This window comes from Bombina bombina, chromosome 9 (genome assembly GCF_027579735.1).
Source record: "Bombina bombina isolate aBomBom1 chromosome 9, aBomBom1.pri, whole genome shotgun sequence".
NCBI lineage: Eukaryota > Metazoa > Chordata > Amphibia > Anura > Bombinatoridae > Bombina > Bombina bombina.
In genome coordinates, this window is record NC_069507.1 from 18,101,203 (window position 1) to 18,118,086 (window position 16,884).

The 16,884-nt window shown below is 38.7% G+C and overlaps 1 protein-coding gene across 1 annotated transcript in view; it reads left to right on the forward strand.

Annotated features, from left to right (window-relative positions):
- The window catches only part of SPOCK2 (SPARC (osteonectin), cwcv and kazal like domains proteoglycan 2), a 236,909-nt gene that overhangs the window by 138,821 nt on the left and 81,204 nt on the right, over positions 1–16,884 (forward strand). The window contains exon 2 of the mRNA XM_053691931.1: positions 9,495–9,503. Coding sequence (XP_053547906.1) covers positions 9,495–9,503 — 9 coding nt within the window. The remainder of the gene's footprint in view (positions 1–9,494; positions 9,504–16,884) is intronic.

Genomic DNA, 16,884 nt, shown 5'->3' on the forward strand with positions numbered 1-16,884 from the left:
ATGCCCTGTACATTGGCCCAACACCCTGTGTGACACTGCTACATGCCCTGTACAATGGCCCAGCACCCTGTGTGACACCGCTACATGCCCTGTACAGTTGCCCAGCACCCTGTGTGACACCGCTACATGACCTGTACAATGGCCCAGCACCCTGCGTGACACCGCTACATGCCCTGTATAATCGCCCAGCACCCTGCGTGACACCGCTACATGCCCTGTACAATGGCCCAGCACCCTGTGTGACACCGCTACATGACCTGTACAATGGCCCAGCACCCTGCGTGACACCGCTACATGCCCTGTACATTGGCCCAACACCCTGTGTGACACTGCTACATGCCCTGTACAATGGCTCAGCACCCTGTGTGACACCGCTACATGCCCTGTACAATTGCCCAGCACCCTGTGTGACACCGCTACATGACCTGTACAATGGCCCAGCACCCTGCGTGACACCGCTACATGCCCTGTATAATCGCCCAGCACCCTGTGTGACACTGCTACATGCCCTGTACAATGGCTCAGCACCCTGTGTGACACCGCTACATGCCCTGTACAATTGCCCAGCACCCTGTGTGACACCGCTACATGACCTGTACAATGGCCCAGCACCCTGCATGACACCGCTACATGCCCTGTATAATCGCCCAGCACCCTGCGTGACACCGCTACATGCCCTGTTTAATCACCCAGCACCCTGTGTGACACTGCTACATGCCCTGTACAATGGCCCAGCACCTGTGTGACACCGCTACATGACCTGTACAATCGCCCAGCACCCTGCGTGACACCGCTACATGCCCTGTATAATCGCCCAGCACCCTGCGTGACACCGCTACATGCCCTGTATAATCGCCCAGCACCCTGTGTGACACTGCTACATGCCATGTACAATGGCCCAGCACCTGTGTGACACCGCTACATGACCTGTACAATCGCCCAGCACCCTGCGTGACACCGCTGCATGCCCTGTATAATCGCCCAGCACCCTGCGTGACACCGCTACATGCCCTGTATAATCGCCCAGCACCCTGTGTGACACTGCTACATGCCCTGTACAATGGCCCATCACACTGCGTGACATCGCTACATTCCCTGTACAATGGCCCAGCACCCTGTGTGACACCGCTACATGCCCTGTACAATGGCCCAGCATCCTGCGTGACACCGCTACATGCCCTGTACAATGGCCTAGCATCCTGTGTGACACCGCTACATGCCCTGTACAATGGTCCAGCACCCTCTGTGGCACCGCTACATGCCCTGTACAATGGCCCAGCACCCTGTGTGACACAGCTACATGACCTGTACAATCGCCCAGCACCCTGCATGACACCGCTACATGACCTGTACAATCGCCCAGCACCCTGCGTGACACCGCTACATGCCCTGTACAATGGCCCAGCACCCTGCGTGACACCGCTACATGCCCTGTACAATCGCCCAGCACCCTGCGTGACACCGCTACATGACCTGTACAATCGCCCAGCACCCTGCGTGACACCGCTACATGCCCTGTATAATCGCCCAGCACCCTGCGTGACACCGCTACATGCCCTGTATAATCGCCCAGCACCCTGTGTGACACCGCTACATGCCCTGTACAATGGCCCAGCACCCTGTGTGACACCGCTACATTCCCTGTACAATGGCCCAGCACCCTGCGTGACACCGCTACATGCCCTGCACAATGGCCCAGCACCCTGCGTGACACCGCTACATTCCCTTACAATGGCCCAGCACCCTGTGTGATACCGCTACATGCCCTGTACAATGGCCCAGCACCCTGTGTGATACCGCTACATGCCCTGTACAATGGCCCAGCACCCTGTGTGATACCGCTACATGCCCTGTACAATGGCCCAGCACCCTGTGTGATACCGCTACATGCCCTGTACAATGGCCCAGCACCCTGTGTGATACCGCTACATGCCCTGTACAATGGCCTAGCACCCTGTGTGACACCCCTACATGCCCTGTACCATGGCACACTTGAGAGGGCACAAGGCCCTGTGTGAAGAACATTAGACTTTTCATGTCGGGCTTGTGCACTTGAGAATATGCGATTGTGTTTGCCCGTGAGTAACTTTTTACTTTCAACTTGTAATATGAGTGCACCCTGACGCTCACAAAAAGCTTACTTCTAGCGCAAGTAACACTCGAGCGGGATAGTTAAATAGTGCTCCACTTGTAATCTGGCCCTAAATGTTTATGTATAATTAAGCAACTTTACAATGTACTGAATATTTATTTTTCTCCTTTTTCATGTAAGTTAGCTCAGAAAATTAAAGATTTTCTAATTCTCATAACCCTACTGACTTCTCAAGGTTAAACCTGCCACATATGTGTCCATAATTGTCTTTATCAGATAACAGCTCTATACTAACTAACTGTATGACTGTGATTAGCCTTGTTGTCTGCTGACTAAAGCCCTTATTGGTTCCTCCATATAGGTGGGCGGAGTTTGGCTATTGAAAACTAATTGCAGTAACAATTTTAAAACTTGGGTGATATTTAATTCTATAAGAACACAACAGCAATGTCTGTAATTACACAGAGTTTACTGTCCCTTTAAAGGTGATGACATCACAGTATATTGGCAGCTGTTTTTTGGGCTCTGGTGCTGCTTCAAAACAAATAGTTTTCTAACATGAAATAAATCTGTAGCAGAACTTTACATGAGGACTAATTGCATCTTCAGACGGGGGGGGGGGGGGGGGGGCGCAGATACAGTAGCTCCTTAAGCCCCCCGCTGCTTTACGGCACACAAGCAGATTTAATTGGATATTTATCAGCCAGAATAAAGTACTGTAATGATTAGATGGAGCTGTGCGTGAGATCTAAAGAGGAAATGTGCTTATATACTTTGTCTTTGCCAGTACCCACAATACATTTCTGCATTCATTGGCAATCTCTCTGTGTATAAGACTTATATTCTAGTAAACACGAGCGCACAGCACGCGATTCTCATAGATCAGCGCAGTTTGAAAACTCATCAGTTTCATAATAAAGAGGACAATTCTTTACAAATAGATATTTATGATTTTTTTAAAGAGGCTATTATATGGTTGCATGTTGTATATCAGCAATTAAAGGGATATGTATTTATATGGTTGCATGTTGTATATCAGCAATTAAAGGGATATGTATTTATATGGTTGCATGTTGTATATCAGCAATTAAAGGGATATGTATTTATATGGTTGCATGTTGTATATCAGCAATTAAAGGGATATGTATTTATATGGTTGCATGTTGTATATCAGCAATTAAAGGGATATGTATTTATATGGTTGCATGTTGTATATCAGCAATTAAAGGGATATGTATTTATATGGTTGCATTTTGTATATCAGCAATTAAAGGGATATGAAACCCATTTTTTTCTTTCATGATTCAGATAGAGCATGGTATTTTAAACAACTTTCCATTTTACTTCTATTTGTTTTGTTCACTTGTTATCCTTTGTTTGAAAGGATACCATGTTAGACTCAGGAGCTGCTGATTGGTGGCTGCTGCTTATATGCCAAATGTTATTGGCTCACCCAATGCATTCAGCTAGCTCCCAGTAGTGCATTGCTGCTTCTTCAACAAAGGACACCAAGAGAACAAAGCTAATTAGATAATAGAAGTGGATAGGAAAGTTGTTTACAATTGTATTCTCTATCTTAATCTGAACGGAAAAATAATGCGTTTCATATCCCTTTAAGCACTACTCTGCAAAAGATCTGTACACACAATATATGTTCTGTGTATAACAGTATATATCATCAATTAGGCACTGTATTGCAAAAGATCTGTACACACAATAAATGTTCTGTGTATAACTGTATATATCATCAATTAGGCACTGGATTGCAAAAGATCTGTACACACAATATATGTTCTGCGTATAACAGTATGTATCAGCAATAAGGCACTGCATTGCAAAAGATCTGTACACACAATATATGTTCTGTGTATAACAGTATGTGTCAGCAGTTAAACACTGCATTGCAAAAGATCTGTACACACAATATATGTTCTGCGTATTACAGTATATATCAGCAATTAGGCACTGCATTGCAGAAGATCTGTACACACAATATATGTTCTGCATATAACAGTATATATCATCAATTAGGCACTGCATTGCAGAAGATCTGTACACACAATATATGTTCTGCGTATAACAGTATGTATCAGCAATTAGGCACTGCATTGCAAAAGATCTGTACACACAATATATGTTCTGTGTATAACTGTATATATCATCAATTAGGCACTGTATTGCAAAAGATCTGTACACACAATATATGTTCTGCATATAACTGTATATATCATCAATTAGGCACTGCATTGCAGAAGATCTGTACACACAATATATGTTCTGTGTATAACAGTATATATCAGCAATTAGGCACTGCATTGCAAAAGATCTGTACACACAATATATGTTCTGTGTATAACTGTATATATCATCAATTAGGCACTGCATTGCAAAAGATCTGTACACACAATATATGTTCTGCGTATAACAGTATGTATCAGCAATTAGGCACTGCATTGCAAAAGATCTGTACACACAATATATGTTCTGTGTATAACTGTATATATCATCAATTAGGCACTGTATTGCAAAAGATCTGTACACACAATATATGTTCTGCATATAACTGTATATATCATCAATTAGGCACTGCATTGCAGAAGATCTGTACACACAATATATGTTCTGTGTATAACAGTATATATCAGCAATTAGGCACTGCATTGCAAAAGATCTGTACACACAATATATGTTCTGTGTATAACTGTATATATCATCAATTAGGCACTGCATTGCAAAAGATTTGTACAAACAATGGCCTCTATTTATCAAAGTCTGGCGGACCTTATCCTGTGTATGTGTGTATATATATATATATTGTGACATATATTTACATACATATACAGGTATATACACATATAAATACATATCTAAGCTTGCCGCTAAGTAGATGAAAACATGTAAAAACATATTTATGCAATATTCATTTTTAATAAAGGTTTTAACTATGTATTTACTGTAAATTTAGAAATACAAATGTTCTTTGTATTTCTAAATAGATATTCCTATATATCTGTATATATCAATACCTATATATAATCATGTGTGTATATGTATATATATATAAAGGCCAAGATACCAGCACTCTCTGTTCCACTTCCAAATGTGCGGGGTGCAACCCAGTATATCAATAAAAATAAATGTCCCAAGGATGCACTTGCCGTGATACTCAATAATTAATTGGTATTTGTATCACGGCGAGTGCATCCTTGGGACAATTATTTATATACTGTATATAGGTAGAAATATATATCTGTGCAAAAACATCAGATATATGTAGAAATATTTATTTGTGAATAACTAGAACATATTCTGTTATGTAAAGAACATTTTGGAATATGAAATATTCATATTTTTATGTCGGGTTTGCACTAAAGTGGGGTGTTCGTTCGTTCTTTCCCCTTTTATTTCTCCATTGACTTCTATGGGGGAATACGTGAACGCGCACATGATATTCTAACTTCGGATGTTTCCATTAGTCGGGTTACAGCTAGAGCAAAAACAGTTTACTTTCAGCTTGTAATACGAGCGCAACTAGACTAGCACAAAAATCTTCATTCCAGCGGAGTTAGCGCTCTAACGGAATCACAAAATACTGCTCCACTTGTAATCTGGCCCATAATAGTCTCAGTGTGTTTTAGCAATAAAGAGCCACATTGCAAGATCTCCATACACAATAATTGTTATATATGCGCAGTATATAAAACTCATTTAGATTGGAAAAGGTCTGTAAACTAAATACATCTTATAAGGATTTAGCACTGTCATTTTGTTAATAAAATGTGTATATTGCTGAGCAGACCAGGGATATACCCCGTGAAAGACTGGCAGGATTCATGTTCTTTGTTCTCTCTGCTGCAGCCAATGCCCTATGTAGACCTGCATATTTACATATGCACCTTTATCCCTCTTAGTTCTATAATATACATAGAAATCATTTTGTCTTTTGTTGTATTTCTTTGCTGCTAAATTTAAGATAATGAATGGGAGAATTACAGATATTGACATGCACAAGTGGAGAGCATGAAAAACAATCACTTGATTTTGTAGCTGTGATTTTTATTGAGTGAGACTCCATTTAAGTAAGACGCCCAGTGCTGCATCCGGCGAGTGAGTGATGGCTGCCAGGACGTGGCGAGGGCTATTGATGACTGAGACAAGACAAGCTGCGTATATTTTTAGCACTCAGAAGTAATTTCACGGATATTCATTGCTTTTTGAGTTCTAAAAGAATCGGCAGTATATTTTAGATCAATTAATAGAATCTTTTTGCAAAGTGAAATTACAGACATGACGCTTAAATTGTTTTGTAGCTGTACTGGTTGCCCATTATCTAACAAATGAGCTGTATAGATGCTAAAGTCACAGAATATTCCTGATTAATTTGACTTCAGTTTGTAACAGCAAAGGTTTAATCATTTCATGAGAATCATTTTACCACATCTGGCCTAGATTACACGTGGTTCTGTAACAATTAGCACAGCCGGATTAGCGCATGTATTACACGTGGTGCTGAAAAAATTAACGCAGCCAGATTAGCGCATGTATTACAAGTGGTGCCGTAACAATTAGCGCAGGCAGATTAGCGCATGTATTACAAGTGGTGCCATAACAATTAGCGCAGCTAGATTAGCGCATGTATTACAAGTGGTGCCGTAACAATTAGCGCAGCCGGATTAGCGCATGTATTACAAGTGGTGCGGTAACAATTAGCGCAGCCAGATTAGCGCATGTATTGCAAGTGGTGCCGTAACAATTAGCGCAGGCAGATTAGCGCATGTATTACAAGTGGTGCGGTAACAATTAGCACAGCCAGATTAGCGCATGTATTACAAGTGGTGCCGTAACAATTAGCGCAGGCAGATTAGCGCATGTATTACAACTGGTGCTGTAGCAATTAGCGCAGCCGGATTAGGGCATGTATTACAAGTGGTGTGGTAACAATTAGCGCAGCCAGATTAGTGCATGTATTACAAGTGGTGCGGTAACAATTAGAGCAGGCAGATTAGCGCATGTATTACACGTTGTGCCGTAACAATTAGTGCAGCCGGATTAGGGCATGTATTACAAGTGGTGCGGTAACAATTAGCGCAGCTATTACAAGTGGTGCCGTAACAATTAGTGCAGCCGGATTAGGGCATGTATTACAAGTGGTGCGGTAACAATTTGCGCAGCCAGATTAGCGCATGTATTACAAGTGGTGCTGTAACAATTAGCACAGCCAGATTAGCGCATGTATTACACGTGGTGCCGTAACAATTAGCGCAGGCAGATTAGCGCATGTATTACAAGTGGTGCTGTAACAATTAGCGTAGCCGGATTAGGGCATGTATTACAAGTGGTGCGGTAACAATTAGCACAGCCAGATTAGGGCATGTATTACAAGTGGTGCGGTAACAATTAGCGTAGCCAGATTAGGGCATGTATTACAAGTGGTGCGGTAACAATTAGCGTAGCCAGATTAGGGCATGTATTACACGTGGTGCTGTAACAATTAGCGTAGCCAGATTAGGGCATGTATTACAAGTGGTGCGGTAACAATTAGCGTAGCCAGATTAGGGCATGTATTACAAGTGGTGCCGTAACAATTAGCACAGCCCGCATAGCGCATGTATTACAAGTGGTGCTGTAAGAATTAGAGCAGCCAGATAAGCACACGTATTACAAGTGGTGCGGTAACAATTAGCGCAGACAGATTAGCGCATGTATTACAAGTGGTGCTGTAAGAATTAGAGCAGCCAGATAAGCACACGTATTACAAGTGGTGCGGTAACAATTAGCGCAGACAGATAAGCACACGCATTACAAGTTGCAAGTAAAAAGTTAGCTCGTTAGCCAAATACTCAGGTGTGCTAAATTCATGATTTAAGATATTGCGACTTGTATTCTCAAAACAATACTTATTAGCTCTCGCTCAGGAGCCAACCCGACACTGCTCTAAACCAACTGCATTAAAGCCAAAGTTGCTTTAGGAATACCTTACATTCCTATGTTCTTCACATAGGAGAATATGTTCTAAACAGATATTTCTATATATATCTAAATATTTATTGTAAATTATATATCTATATGAATAGATACAGAGATAGATATAGAAATATATAATGTATATACAGATATATATATAGTTTTGGCTTTCGCTTGAACACAAACTATATAACTTTTAACGTTTAAAATGAGCACTGTTTAGCACAGGCACGATATCCATTGAAAGTATAGGTTGGGCTAGAGTGATGTGGGATTTACCATGAACTTGTAATAATGTTAACAAGATCCAGTGATATTGCTTATTGTGTCCCGCGCTATCATTAGTGCACCCCTTGTAATCTGGCCCTCTGTATTTTTATCAATCAATCATCTATCAATCTATCATTTATCTATCTGTATCTATCTGTTATCTATCTATCTGCTATCTATATCAATCTATCTAGCACACTGCTATCTCTGGAGTAGAAAACCAGCACCCTTATAAATGAGATGTGTGATTGCTTTAACTATGTAAATGCTGAAACTCAACTGTGCTATTATTTCAGACACTCGTTTAGGAATAAAACGTGTGCAGTTAAAATAGATGCACAATTACATAAGCATCAGCCACGCACATATCACACTTAGTGCAGCCGACGAGTTTTTCTGTGCTTATCTTCACTGATGTTATTTACTGACCATAGTGTCATATTCTTTATGTGATCTCTAGTATTAATCTGAAGCCTGTAACACAATTTAATCCTGTTCATTAAGTGCAGCCTCGGTCACTCGAGCACAAAGCTTTTCCTACCTTTCATTTCATCATGTTCTGTGAAGAGGAGCCAGGTTTCTTGCCTTGTGCCGTTGCCGGACACAATGTGCAGAAAGGTGATAAGGACAGAAAGCAGTAACTTGAATTACTGCAGGAAGTTTGCATGCAGAGCAGTGAAAATGAGTCTGTGGTCACAATTTGCTGCTGTGAAAACATAAAATCAATGCCGAGTTGCGTTAGCGTATTCTCATTTTCCAAGGTAAAAAGTGACGTGCAGGAAAATAATTATTTGGTCTGGATAATGAAAAAAGGTGACTTAGGCAGTGGAGAGTTTTCTGGGCATTGCCTTTGTTCACTACAGGGCAACAGGGTTTACAACAAACATTTTATTTACAAATTAGCCAACTCAAAGATTTTCACAAAGTCAGCTTTTTTACCTAAATTTGTTTAATTCTTTTCATTCCCAGTGCATCCTCACACAGCTATAGACCCCATGGTATAATATTTATTACCAATTCCTCCCCCATGTGGGATATAAATGACAAGTATTTCAGTTGTGCTGTGTATTAGCGTGAAACGCGTTATCTGTGTCACTAACCTTCTGCATTGAAATAACCACTAATTATGTTTCTTTCTTTTTTTCATGTTGTCACTGCCTGGTTCAAGGAGGTGGAGGTGAGTAGTTATATAAATATATATATATATATATATATATATATATATGTCACTTTAGATTATTTCATCTTCACCATCGATATATTATTTTTATGCATGTACAGAGAACGAAGTGTTTTGTGTTTAGAAAAAAATATATATTTGCAAAAAGTACAGTTTTAAGGAGTAGCTTGTAGATAAAAAAAACTGAGGATAATGGTCAATAAATATTTTATAATTGTGAATATGAATAATAACATTGCATCACTTGCAATTCATGTAATTGTATTTATATAGAAAACATTGCTACATGATGCAGAGAGAGTTTGTTCCCTAACTACACAGATTTAGCTGCAAAAGTATAAACTTGAAAAGTGGTTTCTTTACAACAGAATTTTTTTTCAACATTATCAGTAAATTTAATCTAAAATATTTATAATTGGCTTAGAGGGAGAGGTGACTGTGGAGGGGTTAGATACATGTAGGGAGGGACTGGGCTATAGTTATGAAGTAGAGAGTGGGGAGCAGAGAATTTGCTAGATGTAAGGAGGGGGCGTTGACTGTATGTAGGGGGAGGGGTGAGATACATGTAGGGAGGGACTGGGCTATAGGTGTGAAGAAGAGTGAGGAGCAGGGGATCTGCTAGATTTAAGGAGGGAGAGCTGACTATGTGTAGGAGAGAGGGGTGAGATACATGTAGGGAGGGACTGGGCTATAGGAATGAAGGAGAGAGTTAGGAGCAGGGGATTGGCTAGGAGGGAGAGCTGACTGTGTAGGAAGAATAGCAGGAAATCTGCTAGATGTAAGGAGGGAGAGTTTACTACATGTAGCGGAGAGAAGTGAGCTACACATAGGGAGGAGAGAGTGTCAAGGAAGGGAGTAAGGGGAAAGGGATTGGCTTAGAGGGAGAGTTGACTGTGTGTAGGGGAGAGGGTTGAGATACATGTAGAGAGGGACTGGGCTATAGGTATGAAGAAGAGAGTTAGTGTATAGAGGGACTGGGCTATATGTATGGAGACGAGAGTGAGGAGCAGGGGATCTGCTAGATGTAAGGAGGGAGTGCTGACTACGTGTAGGGGAGAGGGTTGAGATACATGTATCGAAGGACTGGGCTATAGGTATGAAGAAGAGAGTGAGGAGCAGGGGATCTGCTAGATGTAAGGAGGGAGAGCTGACTACGTGTAGGGCAGAGAAGTGAGCTACATATAGTGAGGAGAGAGTAGGTTACAGATGTCAAGTAAGGCAGTGAGGAGGAAGGGATCGACTAGGAGGGTGAGCTGACTATATGGAGAGGAGAGGGCTACACTTGAGGAGCCATTATTATCTCATATGAATTGTAAATCAACCTTCATTTCAATTTTCATAATGTCTAGATGTTTTCTGACCACCTTAAATAAATATTTAGCTATTATTTGCCTTTTACTAATGGATATATCTATTGGTTCTCTGCAATCTTTGGAAACAATATCTAAAGCCATGAGTAGTTAATTATTTTACTGCTGGTGTTTCTATTAGGTACATAGTTTGAGTTCCCTAATAAGTGTAAATGGTGAGATCCCCCCCCCCCCGACATACACATTATTGCTCTGATCTTCCAGTATTTTCAGTTCATAATCTTACAGGAGCTGTCCTTTCAGCACCATGCACAGTCTTACAGCTATACACTGACCGGACATCTCAGCCCACTCACATCAAATAACCCAATTGGGCTCAAATACAGATATTCTGTCAGTGGGTCCTTAGGACTAGAATGTAAAATACTGCAGTATGCTAACTTATATTAGATTTGCTGAATACCTATATGGTTCTTTAGTAAAGCATCTGTCTAGTTTATGTTATAGGACGTTGAATCACTGAAATGTTAGTTTGTTTTATACTTTATTTTGTTTAATTCTTTAGTTTGTTTAACTCTTTAGTTTGTTTTACACTTTAGTTTGTTCTATACTTTAGTTTGTTTTTGTTTTACGCTTTAGTTTGTTTTATACTTTAGTTTGTTTTACACTTTAGTTTGTTTTATACTTTAGTTTGTTTTTGTTTTACGCGTTAGTTTGTTTTATACTTTAGTTTGTTTTACGCTTTCGTTTTTTTTACGCTTTAGTTTGTTTTATACTTTACTTTGTTTTTGTTTTACGCTTTAGTTTGTTTTATACTTTAGTTTGTTTTACGCTTTAGTTTGTTTTATGCTTTAGTTAGTTTTATGCTTTAGTTTTTTTAATTCTTTAGTTTGTTTTACGCTTTAGTTTGTTTTACACTTTAGTTTGTTTAATTCTTTAGTTTGTTTTACGCTTTAGTTTGTTTTACACTTTAGTTTGTTTAATTCCTTAGTTTGTTTTAAGCTTTAGTTTGTTTTATACTTTTGTTTGTTTTACACTTTAGTTTGTTTTACACTTTAGTTTGTTTAATTCTTTAGTTTGTTTTATACTTTAGTTTGTTTTACGCTTTACTTTGTTTTACGCTTTAATTTGTTTTATGCTTTAGTTTTTTTAATTCTTTAGTTTTTTTAATTCTTTAGTTTGTTTTACGCTTTAGTTTGTTTTACACTTTAGTTTGTTTTACACTTTAGTTTGTTTTACACTTTAGTTTGTTTTATACTTTAATTTGTTTTACACTTTAGTTTGTTTAATTCTTTAATTTGTTTTACACTTTAGTTTGTTTTATACTTTAATTTGTTTTACACTTTAGTTTGTTTAATTCTTTAGTTTGTTTTATTGTTTAGTTTGTTTTATACTTTAGTTTGTTTTACGCTTTAGTTTGTTTTACACTTTAGTTTGTTTAATTCTTTAGTTTGTTTTAAGCTTTAGTTTGTTTTATACTTTAGTTTGGTTAATTCTTTAGTTTGTTTTATACTTTAGTTTGTTTTATTCTTTAGTTTGTTTTATTCTTTAGTTTGTTTTATACTTTAGTTTTCTTTAGTTTATTTAATTCTTTAGTTTGTTTTACGCTTTAGTTTGTTTAATTCTTTAGTTTGTTTTATTCTTTAGTTTGTTTTATACTTTAGTTTGTTTTATACTTTAGTTTTCTTTAGTTTGTTTAATTCTTTAGTTTGTTTAATTCTTTAGTAATTCTTTAGTTTGTTTTACGCTTTAGTTTGTTTAATTCTTTAGTTTGTTTAATTCTTTAGTTTGTTTTAAGCTTTAGTTTGTTTTATACTTTAGTTTGTTTAATTCTTTAGTTTGTTTTATACTTTAGTTTGTTTTATACTTTAGTTTGTTTAATTCTTTAGTTTGTTTTACACTTTAGTTTGTTTAATTCTTTAGTTTGTGTTAAGCTTTAGTTTGTTTTATACTTTAGTTTGTTTAATTCTTTAGTTTGTTTTACACTTTAGTTTGTTTGATTCTTTAGTTTGTTTAATTTTTTAGTTTGTTTAATTCTTTAGTTTGTTTAATTCTTTAGTTTGTTTAATTCTTTAGTTTGTTTTATACTTTAGTTTGTTTTACACTTTAGTTTGTTCAATTCTTTAGTTTGTTTTACACTTTAGTTTGTTTAATTCTTTAGTTTGTTTTACACTTTAGTTTGTTTAATTCTTTAGTTTGTTTTACACTTTAGTTTGTTTTACTTTAGAAGCAGCCCTGTGCAGAAATCAAATGTAAGGACTATAGTGCAAGTGGAACACATTCTATAGTGCAAGGTGCAAATAATAATAATGGATGGTTAAAGATTTTAACTAAAGCATCTTAATGTTGCCGAAACATTAGCCCCTATACTTGTATAATACACAAAGCGCTTCTGGTTCTCTCATTCCACTCATATTACAAGTAGCGAGTGAAGTTCTTGAGAGAAATCCAAAATACTGCTGTAAAATTTAGCACTTTTTAAGTTCTGAAGTAAACCATAATTATTATTATTATTATTCGTACAAATTACATGAAGATCTCCACTATTTGCGCACCCTGAGTTTATTGCACCCTCATCTATTGCACCCTCATATAATCTGGCTTCGCTAATTGTTACTGCACCACTTGTAATACATGAGCTAATCTGGCTGTGCTTATTGTTACGGCACCACTTTTAATACATGAGCTAAGCTTCTCGCACCCACATCTCAGTGCACCCTCAGTTTAGTGCAGCCTCAGCTTAATGGTGCTCTGACAAAATGCTGACGGACATTTAGCCGACAGCATTCTGTCCGACAGACAGAATGTCGAAGCATGTTCCGAGTTCGGCCAAGGGTAGATACGCTCCAGAGTGCTCTGTTCTAATCAGAGCCTCGGGCGCCGCAACCTCCTCTGGTTACCTAACCATTGGTCCCAGCCCGCACATCTTGCAATTCTCTGTCTGTGAAATTATCTATATATTGTATCTATCTATTTATATATCTATCTATTGAATCTATCTATCAAATTTATCTAATCTATCTATCAAATCTATCTATTTATCTACCTATCTCGTGGCTGGACTGTTATCTGACAGCCACTTGTGTATCGGACTATTATCCGTCTTCCAAATGTCCGTCGGCTAACAGTCCGGCAACGCATCTTAATGCACCCTCATCTCAGTGCACCCTCAGCTTTGTGCACCCTCATCTCAGTGAACCCTCATCTCAGTGCACCCTCATTTCAGTGCACCCTCATCTCGGTGCACCCTCTTCTCGGTGCACCCTATTCTCGGTGCACCCTATTCTCGGTGCACCGTCATCTCGGTGCACCCTCATCTCGGTGCACCCTCATCTCGGTGCAGCTTCAGCTTGGTGCACCCTCAGCTTGGTGCACCCTCATCTTAGCACACCCTCATCTCAGTGCACCCTCAGCTTAGTGCTCAAGCAATAGCCAACATGAATTTGACTTTTTGCATCCATAAAAGTTTACAAAGTGAGACATTTACCGCACCCGCGATATCCTACATGCAGATGTCAGTGTGCCCTAGACTATTGCTCAAGGGATTAAAAAATAACTTTGAACTTAAATGAATTCAAAAGTAGATGCATTACTGATTGCACTTGAGCAATACTAAAGCACATATATATATTAGTAATATATATTATATATATATATATATATATATATATATATATATAAAATATATAATAAAATATATGAAGCACAATATATTAGTTTGTTAGTGACATTTCTATGAACGATGAAGAGTGCGTCTGACACTGTCACAAATTAACATTATTTGTGCTCTCACCTTGTGAAACCAACAAGCTTATGGTTAACTCATTTACTGACAGAGGGGATAATGCAGATCATTTTAAGAACTTGATAGAAAATGCGGGTTATTATATATGAGAAAATATGTGCCAGTGACACATCAAATCCCATAGGGGGGCTTCCCACTAAATCCTAAAAATGACACAAAACAACAAAGACAAAATCAATATAAAAAAGTCCATATAATCCAGAATGAGTGGCAGCTCTCTGTCAAAGGACGGTCATATCCTTATACTTGATAATCTGCATAGAAAGAAACAGAGGCGCCACAATGGCCTAGTACCACCGACACAGAGGATGTTGGTATAAGAAGATGAAATAATACTCACAAACGTTGAGCACCCAATGGTGCTAGTGCAGCAGACTGGAACTTTTAAGCAGTGGTCCAGCTCACTGATCCCCACCGGCAATCGTGTCAGCTCAAATGATCTGAGGAGGAGATGCCCTTTATCTGTATATGGAAGGAGAACAGAAAAAACATAGCCCAGTACCGTATGGTCAGGAGTAGGATAATGGGATACAAATGATTGCACTTACAGGATGGAAAGCACCACCAGGTGCAGTAAGAGCAGACTGGGATTTTGCAGCCTCCCAGCTGACTGAACTCCACAGAAAACAGTTAAAAACGATCCAAAGAATTCCCGGAGTGGTGTAACAATAAACACCACCAAAGCAGCAAGTGTATAGAAAAAATCCAAATCTTTATTTTAAAAGCGACGCGTTTCTCAGCCTCTTACAGGGCTGTTTCCTCAGGCTATGATAAAAATAACTATAATACACTTGCTATATAAAGGGAGCGAAAAACTCTCTGATAGGTTATACAATTGATCAAAAACACCCGTGGTAATTAGTTGTCATGGTAACCAGAGAATAACACTATGACCTCACAGGTGAGCCAAAACATATACATATAAACAAAGGTGTATATATAAGAGATCTTCGAATATATAACATATACCATTCTATAAAATACTATAATAGACTATTTAATACCAAATTATTAACCACACCATAATAAATATAAAAGCGATACATATATTATGTAGCAATTAATATCATACTTCTTTGTAAAATAATATATACATGTATAAGCCTGCCACTTTGTATTTGTTATCTGCTGACTAAAAATACCACAAAATCTATGATAGTTCACATTCATATGTAGTATATAGCAATTAAAACAGACCCTTTTCTGGACTGATATATTAATATTTGACTTGATATCAGTCCACACAGGGGTCTGTTTTAATTGCTATATACTACATATGAATGTGAACTATCATAGACTTTGTGGTATTTTTAGTCAGCAGGTCACAAATACAAAGTGTCATGCGTATATATGTATACAGTCATATGCAAAAGTTTAGGCACCCCTGACAATTTCCATGATTTTCATTTATAAATAATTGGGTGTTTGGATCAGCATTTTTATTTTGAGCTATCAAATAACTGAAGGACACAGTAATATTTCAGTAGTGAAATGAGGTTTATTGGATTAACAGAAAATGTGCAATATGCATCAAATCGAAATTAGACAGGTGCATAAATTTGGGCACCCCAACAGAAATATTGCATCAATATTTAGTAGAGCCTCCTTTAGCAAAAATAACAGCCTCTAGACACTTCCTGTAGCCTGTAATAAGTGTCTGGATGAAGGTATTTTGGACCATTCCTCCTTGCAAAACATCTCCAGTTCAGTTAGGTTTGATGGTTGCCGAGCATGGACAGCCCACTGCAAATCACCCCACAGATTTTCAATGATATGCAGGTCTGGGGACTGGGATGGTCATTCCAGAACATTGTACTTGTTCCTCTGCATAAATGCCTGAGTAGATTTTGAGCAGTGTTTTGGGTTGTTGTCTTGTTGAAATATCCAGCTCCGGCGAAACTTCAACTTTGTGACTGATTCCTCAACATTATTCTCAAGTATCTGCTGATATTGAGTGGAATCCATGCGACCCTCAACTTTAACAAAATTCCCAGTACCGGCACTGGCCACACAGCCCCACAGCATGATGGAACATCCATCAAATTTTACTGTGGCTAGCAAGTGTTTGTCTTGGAATGCTGTGTTCTTTTGCCGCCATGCATAACGCCCCTTGTTATGACCAAATAACTCAATCTTTGTTTCATCAGTCCACAGCACCTTCTTCCAAAATGAAGCTGGCTTGTTCAAATGTGCGTTTGCATACCTCAAGCGACTCTGTTTGTGGCGTGTGTGCAGAAAAGGCTTCTTCCGCATCACTCTCCCA